Below are 22,314 nucleotides of genomic sequence, written 5' to 3' on the forward strand. Positions count from 1 at the left end.
AGTGCCTGAGATGATGGATACTCCAATTGCCCTGATTTGATTAATTCACATTGTATGCCTATATCAAAACATTACATGTATCCTATAAAAATATATGACTATTATGTACCTATAATTATTAAAAATAAAATATATACATATTTAAAAAATAAATAAGTTCTCTTTAATGCTAGTCAGCTTGAACCTTTTCCTACATTTGTTTGCTAAATGCATTCATTCCTCTATGGCTTAGCTCTTCCTATTCTTGGCTTATTTTCCCTTGAGGTTATAACAGTTGTTAACAGAATCCTGACCAGACTCCTGGGCAGGCCATGTCTGATGCAATTAGTCCTTTTGCATTCTCTCTATTCGTCTTTTCTTTATTATTGTGGAAAACAGACAGTGAGTAAATAGACAGAATTAGGAAAAGCAGAGGGAAAACTAAACTGAGCTGGAGGAGATTTAAATGTAATGTGTATTAAGCTGCATTGGATAACTCAAATTTGGTAAGTAATGGGAAGCAACATGATATTGTGGAAGAATTTGACATTGTCAACAGACTTGGGTTCCAATACCAGGTCTGCCTCTGTCTAATGGACATAATAAAGCCTAGCTCACAACACTGCCAAAGCATTAAATGAGGCTACATATAAGGGCCTCTCTTAACACTCTCTCTGTCTAAGTCTCATTGGGCTGCTATAACAAAATACAATAAACTAAGTGGCTTAAAAACAATAGAACTTTATTTCTCACAGTTCTGGAGGCCGAGAAGTCCAAGATCAAGGTACTGGCAGATTTGGAGTCTGGTGAGGGCCCACTTTTTGGTTCATAGAAGGCATCTTCTTGCTGCATTCTCACCTGGCAGAAGGGGAAAACCCAGGTCTCTTCAGTCCATAATAAGGGCACTAATCCCATCCATGAGGGCTCTACCCTTATGAGCTAATCACCTCCCAAGGCCCCACTTCCTAATGTCAACACACTGAGGATTAGGATTCAACATAAGAGGGTTTGTTTTTTTTTTTTTTTTTTGGTGGGGGAGGACACAAACATTCAGTCCTAAGATTCTCCTGTGCTATTGATATGCTAACAGATACTTGCAAAGGCAGAGCAGCAATTGACTCCAAGACTGATGACAAAACAATTATTTTGCCCCAACTCCCCTCCCTTCTTCTCTGAAATTAGTGTTTAATATGTTTTCTCATTTAATCTTTAAAACAACCTTATTATGTATCATTATTCCCATTTTTCAGATGAGCAAATTGAGGCACTCATAAGTTAAGTAACTTATGCAAGGTCATAGATTTGGTAAAGGGTTTGAGTCAAGTTCTGTCAGATTTCAAAGCCATGTTCTTTCCACAGTGCCAGTCTGCCTAGAATAATGAGTGTGACTAAAGAATGAAAGGGAGTTAATGGTGTGGCCATTCCACTGTTCTTTCCACTACTTCACTTGGTGAATGACTAATAGGGAAACACTCCCAGAGGGTATTTGCATTTTAAAAGAGGAGCTCATTAACCCTAATGAATCTCTAATTGGTGGAATTTGTGGGGAAGATATTTTTAAGTACTGGGGCTTTCTCCTGTGTCTTCAAGGTGCCCAGCTATCCTTTTCTTCCTTGTCGATTATCAGCTATTCTGCAATCAGAATTATGTAGTAGAATGCAGTCACATACTGCTAGTCTGCCCTACTTGCATTAACAGGGAGTCATGAAGAAAATCATGAAAAGGAAAATGGTGTGGATTAGCATTGTGTCAAATGGATGTTCAAAAGTGAATAAATTTGGCCATATTGAGGGTCTTCTGAAGAGTCAGGTAAAAATAATATGTTTTATAATCAATTTTAACTTCAAAAATGTTATATCAGCGTCTCCCATGGTGTGTTAATGGACCTCTGCAGGATGTTTAATAAGTGTCAGGTGAATACAATGGCTCCATAGTCAAATACATAGTGAAAAAAATTTGAAAGTTTATTTACTGCAGAATTTCTCAGAAGCTAAAGTGCATTGAAAAACAGCTGGAAGAGAACTCACACTCTGCAGGTTTTTCTCATACTTTTGATCATAAAAGTATATTTTCCTTGTGAACCCCTTGGGACCAGTGTTTTGTAGATTGCATTCTCAGGTATGGAGTCCTAGATAAATTCTCTCTAATTAAAGAAGAGAAAAAGAAAACCGTTTTGTGTATTCACAGCTTTTTGTATGCAGGCAGGCTCCAACCCAGTCCACACCAGCCCATTTCCAGTCCTTTTGGGCTCAAGGGTGTGCCAATAATAACAGCCCTCTTCCTGAGATGAGATCTGGCCAATTGAGGGGGGCGGGGAGGAAGGAACAGATGGAGACCAAATTCTCATCTTTATTGCCTGTAAAGCTGGTGTTGAAGAATGTGGCTTGTAACAGGGAGCAAACAGGTTTCCTAATCTGAATCCCCAGAATTAGATTGAGTTCATTCAGTTATAGGATATGCAGGACTGGCCAGGCTTCCCCAAATGGGAGGAGGTCTCTGCAGAGAATCAGACCAGGCAGGAACATGCCATCTGTGGTCCTTCCATTCTCAAGAGAAGGGGAAGGAGAAGGGGCAGAACCATTTGCCACTGAGTCTACCAAACTCACCAACCAATGGACATGAACGTGCAAAGAGGCCTGGGGTGAATGGTAATAGAACCCTCTCCACATTGAGAAGGCATAAGGAGTGGGAAGCAAGTGTCTACTCCCTTTCCCACCCATTACCAACCCCTCCAGACAAGCCTTGTCTGGGTGAGCCAAGTAGGCATTTGTTTCCTCTCCCATCCCTGGGAGTTTCCCTCCTTTCCACCTTCCCCTGTGTCTGGTACTCACTCTTCACCACCATTTCTCCTCTCCCTCAACCCATCTTCACCCAGTAGAATGGGGTCATGATGATACTCTAACGACCGTCCCTTTCTCATCTCCTTATGTTACTCAAACACCAGTCAACTATTTATCCTAGAAAAGGTGGGATGCATGCATTCTTCTAAAACAGGGATTAGGAAACTACAGACTGCCATCTGTTTTTGTAAATAAAATTTTATTGGAACACAGCCACACTGATTAGTTTACGTATTTTCTGTGGCTGCTTTTGAATATAATGGTAGAGTTGTGAAGCTGTGACAGAGACCATATGGCCTGCAAAGTCTAAAATGTTTACTATCTGGCCCTTTACAGGAAAACATTTGCCAATCCCTTATCTAAAATATAGATGAGTTTCACTTCAGGCTTTTAAGTTCTGAAAGAGTTTCATTAGTATGTATATGTCACCTTTATCATTTACTCACTCTAAATGAATGGTTGTGGTGGTATAAGAGGAGCTTTTGTCTTTTATAAAATTGTTTCTAGCCTTACAAACTTCTGGAGAAATATCAAAGGAACTGTGTATCTGCTTTCAAGGGTTAGAAGGAAGGACAGAGGATTGCCCTAGTCAACAGTATTTGGCGTCATCATTGGAAAGGTAAGAAAACAGATAATCTGTGGGGCTTATGGAAGCAAAAAGGAGGAGAAAGAAGTGTCTGGGGGTAGAGGGGCAGGGCCTGTACCGGTACAAGATACTGCCATCAGAGCTTCCTTTGCAAGCTCTTGGCTCTTCTTTTCACATCCTGTTCCCTAACTCTTAATTGCTCCCACTTCAGCCCTCAACCACTGGAACCTTCCACCAGACCACAGAGTCCACAGAGATGTCAGGAGACCAGGTTCTGCTCCCATGTGCCTGCTTCCACCTGGGAGACCCTGAGCAGTTCACTGAGTGCCTCTGCCCTTCAGGGTTCACTCACTGTAAACTAGGGGTGCGGGGTAGGGGGCAGATTATTTTACTGTGTTTGTCCAACAATAATCAGATGTGATGTTTTTAAAAAGTCTTTATTAAAGGTACATTATTATGAAAATGTTGGGGTTTTTTTGTTCTTCTTTTTGAATGGTGGACTTGCAAATGGAATTTTTTAATCTATCCAATCTATAAATTAGAGTTAACTGATATTTGAAAACCAAAGTACCTTATTTCACATTTCTCATATCTGTCTTTGTTTATTTATCATTAAATTAATTTATCTAACTTTTATGTGGCTTATAGAAAATATAGAAAATAACTGAATTTTTACCATGATAAAATAATTCTTCAATGGGAGAAAACTCCAAAAATTGTTTCGTTGTGACCTGTTCTTTTCTGTTTGTTGTTTGTTTAGCTTTCATTTTGTGCCTTTGTTTATAGAGAAATAATCTTGCAGATGGCAATTTTCCTTGTAATCAGTTATTGTCCTGAGTCATCACCAGACATGACATTTCAGTAAATAGTGATCCTACAATTGCTTCCAGGCAGATATGTTGTGCGAAGTCAAGAATACAGGCTGATAACCTAGCTTTTTAAGCAGCAGGGAAAAATGGAGAAAGTTTTGTATAGATATACACCATGAAATCCGAAAATGGCAAAGAAAGCATAGACTTTGCTGGGTGATTTTAGCCAAATATAGTGTTTTTCTGTGGCTGGGGATGAAACAGTAATCATTTTAAAAGATAAATAATCTTTCTTAGAGTAAATTACCTTTTATAGTGGGTTATACATATTTTCTTATAAACATCATGCATGTGCATTGTTAAACACAGTCTTGACTTCATTGTACAGAGATTTATATTGCTTTGGCTGCTCATGTTGTGGTCTCTTAAGTATAACTATACTCTTGTGAACTAAACTCCTTGTGCATTGGTTACTCCACCTGTAATTTTGGGCTTCCCTTATCCATAAATTTCAGAAAGAAGGGGGATTTCTGATAATAATGCTCTTCATGATGTGCCAATAAATGGTCAGTGTAAATGAGCTCTTTAAAAATCAATCAAAATAGTTGCTGGACATCCTAGGTCACAAGACTAGGTGGATTTAATTTTTACTTAACAGTGAACTTTATTATTCTACAGATATAACCCATAAGTTCCTAGTGCTTTTGTTTCAATATTTTTAAAAAATCGAAGTGGTATTTAATAAATTTGCCTTTATAAAATAATTTGATTGATTGGTTGAGATGGAGTCTTGATCTGTCACGCAGGCTGGAGTGCAGAGGCACCATCATAGTTTACCGCAGCCTCGAACTCCTGAGCTTGGAAGATGACCCCACTTCAGCCTTCCAAGTAGCTGAGAGTATAGGCATGCACGGAATGTGTTTTAGAAGGAAGGCACTGCTATATGCTCCAATATAGTTTTTATTATATACCATTAAGTCTTATTTTGTGACAGTTTTATATTAATAGATAGGAAACTACAAAGAGAAGTGCACCGATTTATTCAACCAACGTTTACTGAACACCTTTTGTACACTGGGCCTTACCTAACAATAATAATGTTACACAAAACTGAGGACAAAGCTGGAATGCTCATTGAAGTTCTTGGGTTTTAAACATTTTGGGGAGTTAATTTACCTTAAGTAAATAAACTACCAATTTAGTTCTTGCTTCTTGATTTCAGAATTAAACAAGATTGTGTTTAATCCTTTGAAATTCTCATGAGGCTCTTTCTTGATTATAGCCTTTGGGAAACTTCACTTTTGTGTTTCATATGGAAAAGTTAAGCTCAGCCAAGATTTTCATACTTTATTTCCAATCAAGACTCATGACCTTTTTTATATTAACAAATTCCTAACCTTTAGTGTCAGCCAACCATCATCTGTGAATTTGGTAATCTTCCCTGTTGTGGACATTCCTAAAATGGCTTAATTTTATAGGAAGAGCAATTTACAAATTGCTAAATTCATCTCTGATAGAAGTAGGCTAATTGGTAGTCTCTACCTATCATGTGTTAATCATGGTCCATTAGTGATAATTAATAAAATAGGCCATTAATAAATTAAACTATGCTTATACTTACCCAACTATGTTTGTGTCTGCCCCGTATCCTTTGAGCTAGCCTAGTCACCAACTCATTTAGCAATATAGCCCACCCAGGCCTATTCTTAGGAATCAAAGTGTTAACTGAAGGCTAACTTATTCATTTGTTCATTGTTCTTTCCTGTTATAATGATTGTCTTGCATTTGGTTAATTATTACATACAAACATCTATATCTACTCCAAGGCAAATCCACAGAGACACAAATAAACTTTGAAAGCGTAAACCCTAAGAAAAACTAATTTGGAAGATATTCATATCATAAAGAGTTTTTATATCAAATAATTTGCCTTATATTAAGTCATAAGCTTTCTTAGTTTATTTGGAATATGACCTGATTTACAAAATATGAATTTATTTGATTTTTCCAGAATAAATCTATATAAAACAGGATATGTTTCCGGTTTAGGTTGTATATATATGTATTTATGGATGATTTATGAGACCTGTATAAATTACTGTCTTAAAAATTAACTTGTTTACTTTGCAACAAAGGAAATAGTGGTTGCTTTCATGATGTGAAACATATAATAACAAAAGATATTTCAAACAAATAGAAGACAGTTTGGCCTCAATAGTATGGTAAAGTTTTTTCCTTTTTTTTTTTTTTTTTTTGCCTCTTAGGAGATACTGCAAATGAGCAAAGAATGTCAGCAAAAGGTAAAACTCCAGAAGCTGAAGGCAACCAACCACTGGAGGTAAGTGAAACACCATCAAGAGTCCTTTTGGGGTAAAACTGAACAAGGTGCTATGACTACACATTCTCTGAGGATGAATAATAACTTCTGCTCTTGCCATGCAGACAGGTGCCTAGATATGAAGAAGTAGGTGATCTGCTGAAAGTTGGTGGATCATGGTACAGGGAGTGACTAAGCTTTTCCTAGTGCTGGAAATGGAACTTTCTGTTAATAAAAGAGGAATTGAGCCCTTAAGTTAAAATATTTAAACTATTTTAGTTAAGTGATTATTTTTAATACATTTGAGTAAATAGACAGTGTATAAACTATAGAGAAAGGTTTGACAATAACCCATTCAGAGTTATATTGCCTTACTATTTCTAGCATTAAAGTATACTCTTTGAAAATGTTCTGAAGAAAGACTAGGCTAATTGTGGTGCTTGTTCTTTTTCATATGTGAAAACCATTTGCTCTTTGAGGGTACTTAAAATGTAGTTAGAATACTTTTAATAATAATTATTTAATTTAATACAAATAATACATGTACTAATGTCAGTATATGTAGAAATACATAATATTTAATCACTGACATAATCATCTTGAAGACATAAGAGGAATGTTAACTGTTAGGGTGTAGAGGATATCCATGAATTTTGAAACTTTCTCCATGGTGATACACCTCTGCCAGTACTTTACTTGTAGCACATGAGGATATTGCTACCTACAACCAGCACAGGGATCTGGCCAGTTTGATTCACCATAATATCCCCAACGCTTAGCACAGAGTAGGCAATCAAAAAAAATTTGTTAAATGAATAGCTTAATGAGTTATAAATAGAGTTATATTTATTTTGAGAAGAGAGATTTTTATTTTTTATATTCATATTTTTCCCAGTGAGCAAATATTTTACAATCAAGGAAAAAATTTAAAGATGTGATATAAGAAGTAAATTCAGGGGGAGGAAGAAAAGAATCATCTTTCTCATAAAATTTTGGGTTCATTCTTTCACTCATGCATGCAACACATATGTATTAAACACTGACTATATGCGAGGCACTGTGTAAGGAGCCAAAGATATAGTGGTGAAAATAACAGATACAAGGACAAAGAAAAATGTTCAGCTTAGCATTGAAGCAGCTTGCTCTCTTTCATTTATTCAAGCATTTAGTTGAATAAATTATTCAACTAATAATGCTGACCATGTGTAGCATCTCTGACAGGAAATAAAGGTTTATGTATTTGGGATTTGGCAAATAACTACCAGGATGGTTCATAAATCATCCATGATTACTTGAGTTTAACTGCTTAGTCAGTGTCTTGGTCTGTTTGGCTACTATAACTAAATGCCATAAAATGGGTAGGTTGTAAACAGCAGAAATTTATTTATTTAGTTCTGGAGGCTGGAAAGCCCAAGATGAAGGCACTGGCAGATTTGGTGTCTGGTGAGGACCCACTTTTTGGTTCATAGATGATGCCTTCTCACTGTGTCTTCACATGGTAAAGGGAGAATTCTGGTTTCTTCAGCCCCTTATAAGGGCACTAATCCCATTAATGAGGGCTCCACCCTCATGACCTAATCACCTCCCAAAGGCCCAACCTCCTAATACAGTCAGCTGGGGGATTAAGTTTCAACATAGGAATTTTGGGGGGTATACAAACACTCAGACTATAACAGTTATGTGATTTATTGGAAATGTCTGTAGAACCTGATTATTTTTCAAAGTTGATTCACTGATAGAAAGAATTCCAAGATTAATTCTTAAGGAAACTTTTAAGATTACGATTCCTAGAGATTTGAAACTAGCTCATTATTGTGCTACTTTCTAGTCTCCCCATTGATACAATCAATTTGTTAATTATTAAGGCTGGATATATAAATTTACACTATAATAGATATTTCTTATGTGCCTTCCATCTACGTAGCTCCTGGGTGTTGGGATGACAGTGTTTGCTATCAGAGAGCTCACTGATGTAGCAAAAAAGACTCAGGCAGACTATAAATGAGACCAGGCTTAAACCACAGTGCATGAGGATAATAATAAAATATTTTAGAAGCTGTATGTGTTTTTCCACAGAAAGCCAAATAATTATTTTCTTTGATAATAAGCATCTAACATGGAAGTCATTATTTCTCTCCTTTAAAAATCCAAAACTAAAAAATACTGCTGCACACTCCCCACTCCCCAGCACTATTCACTTCACAATAGCCAAGATTTGGAATCAACCTAAGTGTCCATCAATGGATGAATGGATAAAGAAAATGTGGTACATATACACAATGGAATATTATATAGGCACAAAAAGAATGAAATCCTGCCATTTACAACAACATAGATGGAGCTGTATAACATTATGTTAAGTGAAATAAGCCAAGCACAGAAAGACAAATTTCACATGTTCCCACTCATATGTAGGAACTAAAAATTAAAACAATTGATTTTGTGGAGACAGAGAGTAGAATGATGGCTACCAGAGGCTGAGAAGAGTAGTAGGGAGGGGAGGATAAAGTGGGGATGGTTAATGGGTACAAAAATGTAGTTATGTAGTTAGATAGAATGAATATTTGATAAACAACAAAGTGACTGCAGTCAACAATAAGTTGGGGCATACTTTAAAATAACTAAAAGGGTGGAATTGTGATGTTCCTACCACAAAGAAATGATAAATGCCTGAGGTGATGGATACCCCAATTACCCTGATTTAATTATTACACATTGGATGCCTGTATAAAACATTATATGTACCCAATATATGTATATGACTATTATGTGCCCATAATAATTAAAAATAAAATAAATAAAAATAAATAAAAGTTCTATGTAGAGGCTGATGACTCCCAAAATATATCTCTACCTAGACCTCTCCCCTGAGTTCTAGACTATATCCAACTGCCTGCATAACATTTCACTTACAATTTTCTAGGTAGGTAGTTCAGCCTTTACTTGACCAAAGAAGAACGATTGATTCCTGGCCCCACCATGCAGAATCTTCTCTCTGCCCAAGTCTTTATCATCTCTTTTTAATATCATCATCCTCTATGTGTGGTTTAATATCATCATCCTCTATCTGCAGGACCCTTGTCACCTCTCTTTCCCTCACACTCCATTTCCAGTCCATCAGCAAGTCCAGTCATCTTGGTCTCTGTATCTGGAATCTGTGTCCCAACATAGTCGCTGTTAGGACAGTCTAAGCCACCACTTTTACCAGGCCTCCATTCTTCCCCCTTAAGCCCATTCTCCACGTAGCAGACAGAAATATGTCACATCACATCACTCCTTGGTTTATAATCTGTTGGCTATCCACTGTAACTAAAGCAAACACTAAGTTCCTTGCAGTGGGCTGCAGGAATGCCATGTTCTTTGCACACCTCCATCCGCATTCCCATGCGCCACCTGCCTTTTTATCCCTTGATGATGTTAAGCTCTTTCCCATCTCAGCCTTTGTATTTGGTAGCCCTTTATTTTAAGCAGAGTTTCACTTGACTCCTTCCTTATCATGCAAGTGCCACTTGTCATGACTACCTCAGCCAAAGTGCCCCTGTCACTATCACGTAACCCTCTTTTATTTTCTCCATCACATTTATCACTATCTCAGATTATTCATTTGTTTACCATTTGCCTCCCTTGGCTAGAATGAAAACAGACTTTGTATGCCTAGAATAGTGTCTGGTACATAGGAGGTGCTCAATAAATACTTGTTAACTGATAATCTAGATTTCATTTAATGTCATCATCCATCTGCCAGGTTAAAGACCTAAATGTCATCTTGACACATTCTTCTCACCTCCTCATCAAATCTATCATCAAGTCCTATTGATTCTGCCTCCCAAATACCTTCCAAATCTGGTTTCTCGTACCCCAACTAGGTCTTCATCTGTTCACTAGACTATTATTAGATGAGCAGTTTCTTTCCCAAATCTCTTTCTAAAAAAGGACAGCAGGTTTTGTTACTTCCACACTCAAAAAATTCCTTGAAACCTGCATAATAAAGCTTAAACTCCCTGTTCAAACCCTCCTTTGTGAACCTTTTTCTCTGCTTTCCCAGCCAGCCATAACCCCGATGTCCTCTTAATGCTTATGCTGTCTTTTTTGACTTCTCTGTAGTTTGAGTTCCTGGAAGGTAGGACTACACCTTAATTAGCTTTATAAATGGCCTCAGCAACTGTCACACTGTTGGACACATGTGATGTGGTGTAAATGCCCTGTCAATGGTTTCTGGATAGATCAATGAATAAATAAGGGATTCACTTATATTCATTAAATTCTGTTTTTTACTTTACATTATAAACACATGGTTCTATCTCTTCTCACTGTAAAAAAGGATTTTCTTACATTTCTTTGTACTCATTGAAAAAAATCTGTTAATTTACATTAGTTTTGGCACTCTTACTATATTAGCAAGGAAAAGTTTAGTAACTTCAGTTCATTTTTTAAAATATGTACATCTGATCAAGAAATTGTAACTATTGTACTAATAGGAAAGATTCTCACTATTTTAATTTTTAATGACATACAAGAAATGTTTAAATATTATTTATAATGATAAACAGAGTCAGTAAATTAGTATGGGTTCCATAAAGCTTAAAAATACCATTTGTAGTTGCCAAAATATACTTGCTTTTCTAAGGACCTTTTGGAAAAGGTAGCTTTTAGTATAGCAAAATAGGTTTTTTGGTGAATTCAGATAAATATACAGATTGCCTATTTTTAAGGAATTGTGTTAGACATGGGGCGTAGGGAGAATATAAAGATATGTAAGACTCAGTGACTCTGACTTACAGATGCAGGAATTCTCAATCTATTCATGGAAAATTAGAAAATTCACCAAGTCACTGTATTGTAAAGTAGAATAAAATAAGTTCCTTAAGCTCCATAACTACAAAGATAACTATGAGATTTCAGTAGAGGAAGGAGTATCTAATTATCTGATTAATTTTATATGATTAAGAAGTTACTGAGAAATGAAACTCTTCATTAACATTTTAGAAATACAGAAGCAAGTCTTAGTACAAAACTGCTCTACACACATGAATCTCAATGACAGAAAATAAAGGGTTAAAAAATGAAATGAATATAACTTGGCCTATGATACAGTGTAGTTTTAATGGCAGTTAAAATATTTTGTTAAGTAGTCTGTGATATTTTTCCACACATTTTATAGCCCAACTGTATTTCAAAACCATGTTCTCTATCCAAGTACGTCTCTAGGCATCGTGTAAATTCTAACATCTAGATGGAATAGAATTCGAAAAAGGGGATCTGGTTTGAACATCAGGTTAATTTTTACAGAGTTTGGCTTATGAGATGTTTGAATAATTTTCACAAAAGATGTCTATGAAAAGTAGCAAATTGGCTTACATTCATTAGGAGGATTTTGTAGTTCGTAAAACTGACAATAATGTAGCATCCAGAAAAATCATAATTTTTCAGTATTTCCTGAAGGGTTCATTTGTCTCTTTTCATGCCCCCTCCTAAAGTAGTTTAGGGTTTCTCTCAGTAATAACTTAAATTATTAATAGTTAATATTGTTTCTACCTTATAGTTTCCTTTGTATGATCCTAAGATATCATCACCTAAATTAGGATAACTAATTATCATTGAACTATCTAGTCATCAAAATGTGATTTTTGTGAAGTTGTGCTTTAGTTCATGTTTTAAGAGTAATTTGTAACTTTTAACAAAATTCACCATATTTTTGGTGTGTATAGAGTGAGCTCCTACAAACCCACGTTTGGGCTTATTATTATAAAATTAAAGTCATGGCCAAGTATGGTGGCTCACCAGCCTGGGCAACACAGGGAGACTCTGTCTCTACAAAAATTAAAAACAAAAAAAATTAGCTGGACTTGGTGGCACACACCTGTAGTCCTAGCTAGTCAGGAGAGTGGGGCAGGAGGATCGCTTGAGCCCAAGTGTTTGAGGTTGCCGAGAGCTGTGATTGTGCCACTGTACTTTAGCCTGGGTGATGGTGTAAGACCCTGTCTCTATTTAAAAAAAAAAAAAATTAAAGTTATTAGACTCTAGTACTTGGGGGAAAAGTTATAATTTGAACTAATTATTCAATTAGAGGATTATCCACATCCTTTTGTTTCTTCTTTTTTCTTATAACCCTTCTGGGTAAACTTGATAGTGAGTTGTAAGGACGTTGCAGCTACTTACTGTCTTCTGCAGTCTAGGAGCCTGTTACAGCTCAGAGGGATAAACCCACAGATTTGCAGGGGGCCCGGTTTTGAGTTTTTACCATTATGACTCATCTCTTAAGAGAATAAACATTACAAGTAAGCAAGTAGTCATTCTTTTCAAATTTTCAGTCTTGGAAAGTGTTGTAAAATATTGAAAACTGGAACCTTATTAGCTACTGATTTACCAGTTACCTGTTCTTTTTGGTTTTGTAGATGTGTTTTGGGAGTTGTGAATATGTAAGTTTCAGTTTTTAATATAACAATATCTAATTTTGGTGACTGTGAATTTTAACCTAGTTTTAGCATATATTTTTAGATGAAGTGTTTATTGAACTTAAATGTCTTATATTTGTAACTGCACAAAATATTTTTAAAATTTGCCCTTATTTTTGATCTCTAAGACTAAGGAATATTTTTATTTACCTACTTATTTTTATTTACTTACTGGGCAAAAGATAATAAAATACAAAAACAAGCCAATAAAAAACTCCCCCCCAAACCATAATTCCATTTGTGTATTTATCTTGGGTGATAACTAATTCACATGTGCATATTGAGACACATATAAAATAATAACTAACAGATGGTATAGCTGCAAAGTAAGATTTATAAAGATTATTATCAGCTGGTGGTATTGAGATACTCCTGTGGTTATAATGACAGAAGACACAAAAATTATTTATCATAATAAACTGTGACACTAATATCTCCCCCAACTTCTGTTAGCCAAAGTAGCTTATTGCTTATTTAATATAAATTTCTTAATGAAGACTTACAATAATCTTATGGCAGATTTGTACTAGGAAATTTAATAGACAAGCAGTTACAAAAACAGTAAATAAGGTAGTAGCAATAACAATAAAAACTGTTTTGCTAAACTTGTTAGGTGCATGATATTAGAATTTCTGGAAGATAAGGTAAGGATTTGGGGACTTTGTTTATTCAGGTAATTTCAAGCACACTTCTAACTCTAGTCCTCAGTGGTAATTTTCGAATACTGTACAATTGTAAACAAAAGTGTGAGTACTTTTGAACTTGGTATGGAAGCTGCATTGTGTATGTGTAAATAGTTGAGTTACATGTAGAATTCATAGTTCAGTAATTTAGGGAACAAAAGTTTTTTTATTCAATTCATTTTTATTTTTAATTGACAAATAAAAATTGTATATATTAATGGGGTACAATGCAATGTTTTGATATATTTTTATAATGTGGAATGATTAAATCAGGTTAATTAACAAATTCATCACCTCACATACCATTTTTTTATGGTGAAAGCACTTAAAATCTCTTTCAGTGATTTTGAAATATACAATATATTATTAATTGTTAGTTACCATTCTGTATAATAGATCACTAGCTTATTCCTCCTGTCTCACTGAAACTTTGTACCCTTTAATCAAACATTTTCCTTTTCCCCATCCATCCTCTTTCCTCAGGCTAAAGTTGATTTTTTGAAAAAGATATGGGATGCATGTATCAATGAAACATGTTAATTTTTCTTCTGATGTGTTTTCATACTTCTATTATGTCTTTCACAGAGCTGTAGGAGCCTTTACACTCTGTAGGGACCAATTTCCTTGTTGATTTTATTTCAGATAGTTATAAAAATGAAGGAGAATATCCTTGAACTTTGTGAATTCCACATGTTGCAGACTTTGGCTACCATTCCTTAAAAGAAGAGAATAAGATTAGTGCATTACAAACTGGGTTCTGTGTGGAGAAGAATTGGGGGTGTAGGAAAAAGGAGACTGGAGGGGGTGATTCTCAAGAACAATTTCAAATGTAGGAAAAGTTCTACTGGATGCCAGGATTTTGGTTTCTAAGAATTTTTTAGTATAACATGGTATGTAAGTATATATATTTAAAGTGTTGGGTATATAAAGATGATTATAAAACTGTTTATTCTCATAAGATATTCATAGTCCCAATACAAATATAATGGATATTGATATTGAAGGCAGATTAAATTGGTACAATTATTTTTGGAAAGCAGTTTGGCAATAAGTATTAAGAGCCATAAAGATGTTAATGTACTTTGACAGTAATTCCACTTTTAGGATTCTGTTCTAAGAAAATAATCTTTTAAATCCACAAGTTTTAAGTGCAAAAAAGATGGCATATTTACTCAGTAGCATATTTTTCAGTTTTCATAAATGACACTGATGATGAGTTTTCAATAAAATATAAAGATACAGTACTTGGTTTGATAATTTTAGTTAAAATATGATCTATAAAATTGTATGTATAGTATGATTGCTGCTATGTAAAAACTGCAGAAAAATATGATGTGATACATAAAAGCACTAATATTAGTTGCATTTGGGATGACAGATATATAGGTTAATTCATTCTTTCCAATGTTCTCATCTTCCAATTTGTCTACAATGAATTATCTTATATTTTAAGTGATAGTAATGTTGGTAATAAAGAAATAATATATTCACTCAAGGACAGTTTTTGCCTAATAGAAGAACTATTTTGTATAATAAAACAGTAGAACAATCAATCTATTGAGGATGATCTTTAAGGAGATACGTTTGCGCTTTCCTGCCTTGGCTCATTTAGGTGTAAGATCTCTTAATTAGTTGATCACAGAGCACCACATCTGATCAATATTTGTCAAAACATCTGTCCCCTGACACCCAGGGACCTTTCCAGCAGGGAGAAGAGTGAGGTAACTTGGAGGTTATTCTTCATATCTCATTGGACATTGCACAGCCCAAACTTTTCTCATTAATCAGCCTGTCAGTATCATTGTGCCGCTTACAAAGGCATATTTTTTCCTGAAAAAAGTTTGTGAGCCTACTAGTTTGAAATTGTATTTGTCTAAAGATCTCACTTCTTCCTTTATATCTATGATGCTGAGACTCTTAATTTGAAAATACTAATTTCTACCTTTATAATAATTAGTTTATGAGAATATAATTTTATCAGAGCAATGCCAGTATTTTTGTTCCTTCTTTGTCTCTCCTAATATAAAAACCCTTTGTCATTTCTGATTTCTTTGGAAAGTGAAGCACAGTTAGATTATTGCACTCTGTCATTTGAACAGTAAATTTAACTCTTTGATGTGTTTATCCTCTTATGCAGGATACCTTTTGGTAAGAAGATTTTGTAGAATGCATTTCTCCAACCTTTATTTTCTCTGAACTGCTGGGCCATATAATAGAATAGAAAGTACACTTTTGCTGGACTCCTTTGCTCGCTAAGTATATGATTTAGGTCATGTTGCTAAGCTTCTCTTCAACTTCAATTCTTAGTTCATGAAGTAGGTGGATTAGATACAATGTCTGAGATCTCTTCTTCCCCAGAAGTCGTGGCTCTTTACCTCTTTGGAAAACAAATTGGAGTTTTGCCACCAAATGCTAACCTTTATAATACTGCTTTGATGGGGGGAAGGAGGGGTGGGGGGTCCGCTGCATAATGAAGAGATTTTAGGCATTGATTAATCAAGCTTTATGCCTGTTAAGAAGGAATAGTTCAACAGTCCTTGCAGGTAAATTGTCAGACTGCAAAAATCACTTCAAAGATCCTTGCTCTCACTAACAAAGTATGTTTTGGGAAATGATAAATTCAGCCACTTATAAAGGACAATTAAAGATACTTTTTATTATGTTTTTTAGTCTATAGACTCTTGATTTTTGTATTTGACAATCAGATAGCATAGGTTATTTGCCCAAAACACTGCCAAGATAAGCTTACCTAAGGCCTGCTTATCAAAGTTTGTAAAGGTCTTTTCCTTAACTTCAAATGTGTACATTTTTGTTACCATTACCTCTGTGTCACAATTTCTGTTTTCCTGGGAAAAAATTATAATTGAAAGGTCATAATTCTGGTACTTTCTTCTGGCTTCCATTAGGGTTAACTAGCACACTGAAACCTAACGTTCATTCATCCAGCCAGTGAGGCCAAACCATGTGAGGTGTATGAGAGCTGCCCCTGTTTCCATCCAAACTGCACATATGGTGTGGGTAAGCCAGTAATGTGAGTGTTATGCAATGTTTCTGCTCATGTACACAGTCTGTTGCTCAGCACCAATTATTCCCTGCCAGAAGCCCGCTAACCTGCTGCTTTTGTAGCTCTGCTTGATGAAGCTAGGTAGCTTAAAATGATTACAATGATATTCAATTTTAGCAATCTTAGTTTGTTAAAGTTGTGTAACATTAACTGCCTACCTCATTTGTTGATTGATCGCAATTGATTGCAGTTAGAATCAAAGAACTAAAAACTTGCTACTGCATTGCCTGAAGCTACATTAGATCCAATATGTGTTAATTATACATATTTAGAAGGAAAACCAAAATGTGGAAATACTAGCTTTTTGCTTACCTAATCTAGTTTTCTGTCTCTAATTTAGAATTGTTATTTAAAGAACCAAATAGAATATTCTGTGTATACTTTGGTAGTCACCTTGCTGCCATTGTTTCCAGTTTTCACTTTAGCAGGTTTAAAAAGCACAAATCAGCAGGGTGAGAGGTCCATGTTGGGAGAACAACTGTTCTCGATTTCCCACAGCCATCTTTTTTTCTACTTCCTTGTTTTTTAATTAGTAGCAAATGGTCCTTATTTTGTCCTTCTTTGGTTCATATTACAGTCGTAACTTCTCGAGACTATATAAAGCGTTCAAATTAAGGTACAACCACATTTATGGTGTCGTCACACACTAGAGAATTCCTTGTTGAAGGATAAATTTCATCTGTGTCTTCAGGCAATGGAAAAGTAGCATGCAGGTATGTAATTGGTCTAATTGACATTGTCTGAATATTCCTTGTACCTATTGAGGATTCTTTTTGTGACTATGCCTACAAGAGTGCACCGGCTTGAATATGTAGAAAAAATCATACTTTAGTTAAGCTCAGCGAAATTTACATAGATTTTGCATTTCTTTCCAGACCTAGCAGGCCCATTCCTTACTGCGTGCCAGATTTTTTGTTTGTTCTTAATGAACTCCTGTGTTCTTTTTACCCTGTTCAATAATTGAGATTAATTTTCACACAGACAAGGACTGTTTAATATCTACTTTTGGGATGTCATATTCTTAGGAAAATACCTTTCACACATCACCTTTTAAATTAGTTAGAAAATCATTATGGGTGTGAGTTCATAAATTTTTTTCTAATACCAGTTATGTAATAGAAAGATATATATACTAGAACCTCCTAATATAAAAGCTAAAAGCCATAATTTTTTTTTGAAGTAATAGCAACCCACATTTCTCTTCCTTTTTGTGCCACTTGCAGAGAAAAGACTGGCATATATTATACCTAAGAGCACAGTGATAGTGGACTGAAGTACCATTTACATAATAAAAAGCATATTCAAACTTTCTCAGAACTTTTTAACTGAGAAGAGTCAACAACCCATTGCATAACCCTACTGATTAGGTTGGTTTCTGTTGGAGAATAGTTTGAAGAACATGCTGTTTATTTTTTCATCAAGATATTCTGGGATTTATGACTAGCTCGAGCCATTCCATTGGAGAGCTGTATATTTCTACCTCATTGCCTTAGTCCTGCACAGATTGCCTTCCCTGAACTGTTTTTCAGCTTGATTGAATAGCTCTCAGAAACTGTTGTGTGGAGTACACTCTGATATTTATTACAGAGGTATTGCTAAGACGTTGTCTGTCGCATTACATCGTTTCCCCTCTGTGAAGTCCCACTTAGGTCTTTGATTTCTTACTGCTTTTATATTAACAGAAAATATTTTGTTTCTCCTGAGGTGGCAGTAGTCTCTGTTTCTCATGGTCATTTTGAATTTTGTGCCTAGTCATTTTTCTTCCATTTTCTTGGGCTAGAAGGAAGCTCAGACCTAAATTTACAGCTCAGTTTTAGTATTAATATTTCCATAGGACCTTATGAGATATGCATCTGCATACTTTATTTTCATCTTACCTAATGCTCTATTTCCCTTGGACATGATTTTTAAATTTATTCATATATATATATTTACTTATTCATATATATATATTTACTTATTCATATATATAGGAATCTTGTTGGCTGCTTCAGATTCATTTTGTAGAGGAAAGGCTTAAAATATGTATGTATATTTATGTAATACTTACACAAAAAAATTATATTTAGAGGATGCTTTTTATTTTAATCGTTTATTAGTGATATATATATAATCCCCAATTTTAATCTTCTTTTGCTCCTCTTTCTTTCAAGAAATAATATGAGATAAAACTATACTTAGGTTTTTTTCACACGAGAATGTGTGTTACATTGAGCACCTTAATTAACCTCGCTCCAAACTTCAGGTGGAGGCTGGCAGGTGGCTACACACTAATCTCCAGTGTAATGTGATTTCCTCAGTGTCCTTGTTGAGTGGAGGATGCAGGTGAAAGGAGCCTCCTTTCTAGGTCATCAGCTTCATCCAGCTGCTTTCAGACAGGGTGTACCCCAGGCACCTGCAGCTCTCACTACTTGCCACATCAGCCACTTTATGGTTTCTTTCTACATATACTTTTTTTTTTTTACCATGCTCTAGATATACCTTTTAGATGGCTCACCAGGTGGATTTAGGATATCAGCATAGAGGATGTAGGAAAAGTGACTACCCAACTGAGAGAAAGAGAGATTGTCTTGGGAGTGATGGTTTCTCACAGTAGCAAACTCACAGAACCCCTGCGGTAGTGTGGATAGCTACAAGATCATGAACTTCATCATCAAACACCCTTGGAGCTTGGATCTTGACTTCACCACTTAACGTACAGGGTTACTGTAAGAATTTATGGGTCAATATATAATATGTATTTATATGTCTGTATACATAGTGTCTGATATATATTAGACACTTGGTGTTAGTTTCTTTTTAAATTAGAAGGAAATTATAATTGATGCCTTGAAAATCATGCTGAAGTACGGTGGGAGGGATTAAATTGGTTAGGAACTATGCCCAGCTGAGAGTTACAGAGACCAGAAAGGTAATGGTTTAATTTAGGGCTTTATTTTTCCCATGTGATGAGAACTCTGGTGGAAGATGGTTGAAGCATTGATTCAAGAGCTCAGGGATGTCAAGGCCTAGGTCCTATGAGTCTCTTTTCCTCATAGTTGCAAGATAGCTATTGCAGCTCCAGCCATCACGTTTACTCTCCAGGAAGCTGGAAGGAGGAAAACAGCAAAGGAAAAATAAAAGTGCCTGTATCTATAAACTTTCCAAAACACTCTAACAGAGTTTTACTGTCTATATTGCGACACCTCTAGTGGCAAGGGAGCCTGGGAATGTTTTTTAGCTTGAAAGGGAGGTAGACTACAATCAGTCTTTGATATAGATATCAACCTGTTTTGCTTTTAGAAGCTTAATCTTTCCAACAGTAAACATCAGTGGTGATGGGGGGACAAGTAGGGAGAAGCACCCGTTGGTGATGACTGGATTCTATTTGGAGGCAGGAAGTTTCTGAGTAGTCAAAAGAGGACAGGAAGTAAAGAAGGACATTTATTTTTTTTTTTTAAATCTCTGGTAAGCTAGGCATGGTGCTGGTAGGAGATACATATATTATCTCATTACTTTTCACAGATGAGGTAGATGATTCTATCTATATATTTTATTAGAGGAGCAAACCCCAAGGTTCAGGAATATCAACTTCCCAAGGTCACAAAACCAGTAACATTAATGGAGCCGGAATTCAGCCTCGCGCCTGACTGACCACAAAACCTTTGCTTTGCACCATACTGCTTTCCTGTCTCTACTACATAAATAACCCTGCAGAAACCTGCTATTGCACTTCGCTTCCGTTTTCTGTAGTGCCTTGTACCACTGAGGTCCACAATAACTCTATATTGACTTAAATGATTTGTGTGCAGAACTAAAAGCGTTATATAAAAGGTTGCTGCTGTCGGTTGCCGAAGGCTGTAGACGGAGGCTGGGAGAGGCAGAGGTGGTGTTTTTCTCTCATCACCACCACTCAGAGGTGGTGATGGCTGCCTAGGGATTTCTGCATCCAGAGTCAATAGCACTAAGGGACATTATTTAGGACAAAGGAAGTGTGACAAAGCAGCAGTGACCAATGCCAGACAGCCAAAATCCAAAATTGAAAGCTGATAGAATGACTTGGTATAGAGATGTATCTTCTCAAGTCAGAAGCCTGGGAATTATCCTTGACTTCTTCCTCTTCCTAAATGAACCCAGTTGATCACCAGGTCACTTTGTTTCTACCTCCTCTGCCTACCTCGCTTATCTGTCCTTTCCTCTGCCTCCCCACTGCAAACTACAATAATACAGGCCTTATTATCGTTCACACGGACTGTTGCAGAGAGTTTCTGTAATGGCCCCTGACCCCCAGTCTTACCTTCATACAGTCCAGTCATTTGCCCACATATCTGACCATGTGGTTTCCCTGCTTGATGGCATCAGAAGCTCCTCAGCTGCCTATGGATAAAATCCACTGACTTTAGTCTGATGCGCATGGCCCTTCATGATTTGGTCCCACCCCTGTGTATAAACATCCAGGTCTGTTCTATGTCCCCGTTCAGAGCTTCTTACCATATCTTTTTTTTTTTCTTTTTTTTTTTGAGACAGAGTGTCACTTTGTTGCCCGGGCTAGAGTGAGTGCCGTGGCGTCAGCCTAGCTCACAGCAACCTCACACTCCTGGGCTTAAGCAATCCTACTGCCTCAGCCTCCCGAGTAGCTGGGACTACAGGCATGTGCCACCATGCCCGGCTAATTTTTTTTGCTATATATATTTTTAGTTGGCCAGATAATTTCTTTCTATTTTTAGTAGAGACGGGGTCTCACTCAGGCTGGTCTCGAACTCCTGACCTCGAGCGATCCACCCGCCTCGGCCTCCCAGAGCTAGGATTACAGGCGTGAGCCACCGCGCCCGGCTCTTTTTTCTTTTTTATTTCAGCTTATCATGGGGATACAAAAGTTCAGGTTATATATATTGCCCATGTCCTGCCCATCCCCCTGAGTCAGAGCTTCAAGCGTGTCCATTCCCCAGACAGTGCACATCGCACTCATCATGTAGGTATACACCCATCCCCTCCCCCCACCCCCCACCTTAGTCCAAAACCCAATTGGTGTTATTCCCAAATGTGCACTTAGGTGATGATCAGGGAAACCAATTTGCTGGTTCTTACCATATCTCGAGCATACTCCTTTCTCCTGGAAGTTTGCATGTGTAATTTCTCTCCCTTTCCTGGAGAGCTTTCATTATCCCAGACCCCTCTTGTTCACTTGGCAAATTCCTATTCATCCTTCAAACCTCTGTTCAAATATCTTTCATCTTTGATGCCATCTTTGTCTCCCCTAGGCAAGATGAAGTCCTCTCTTCTGCTTTGTTAGCACCTTGCACTTCCCTGTGTTCTAGCTTCTTATATCATGAGCAGGAATGTCGTAAAGTGGGGATCCAAGTTGACTCATTATTGTGTTCCCTGTGCCTAGCACCGTGCGTGGCATGTATCTGCCACCCGTAAATGTTAATGTTTGATGTGTGCAGGAACACTTAGATTAGACCAAAGTCAGAATAACTTGTCTGGTTCATTACTCCAAGCCCTGAAAAACTGTAACTTTAGACAAGTTCCTTACTTTTCAATGCAGAGTAGTGGGAGTATGTTTGTAAAATTACCCCATCTCTCCGCATTGAATTTTCTC

General features: G+C 36.4%; 1 protein-coding gene across 3 annotated transcripts in view; it reads left to right on the forward strand.

Moving 5' to 3' along the window:
• Window positions 1–22,314, forward strand: part of UMAD1 (UBAP1-MVB12-associated (UMA) domain containing 1) — a 204,954-nt gene that overhangs the window by 119,732 nt on the left and 62,908 nt on the right. For all 3 annotated transcript variants that reach the window (XM_045564863.1, XM_045564864.1, XM_045564865.1), the window contains one exon: window positions 6,479–6,552. In XM_045564863.1, coding sequence (XP_045420819.1) covers window positions 6,479–6,552 — 74 coding nt within the window. The remainder of the gene's footprint in view (window positions 1–6,478; window positions 6,553–22,314) is intronic.

The sequence above is a fragment of the Lemur catta genome, chromosome 11 (assembly GCF_020740605.2).
Source record: "Lemur catta isolate mLemCat1 chromosome 11, mLemCat1.pri, whole genome shotgun sequence".
Classification (NCBI taxonomy): Eukaryota; Metazoa; Chordata; class Mammalia; order Primates; family Lemuridae; genus Lemur; species Lemur catta.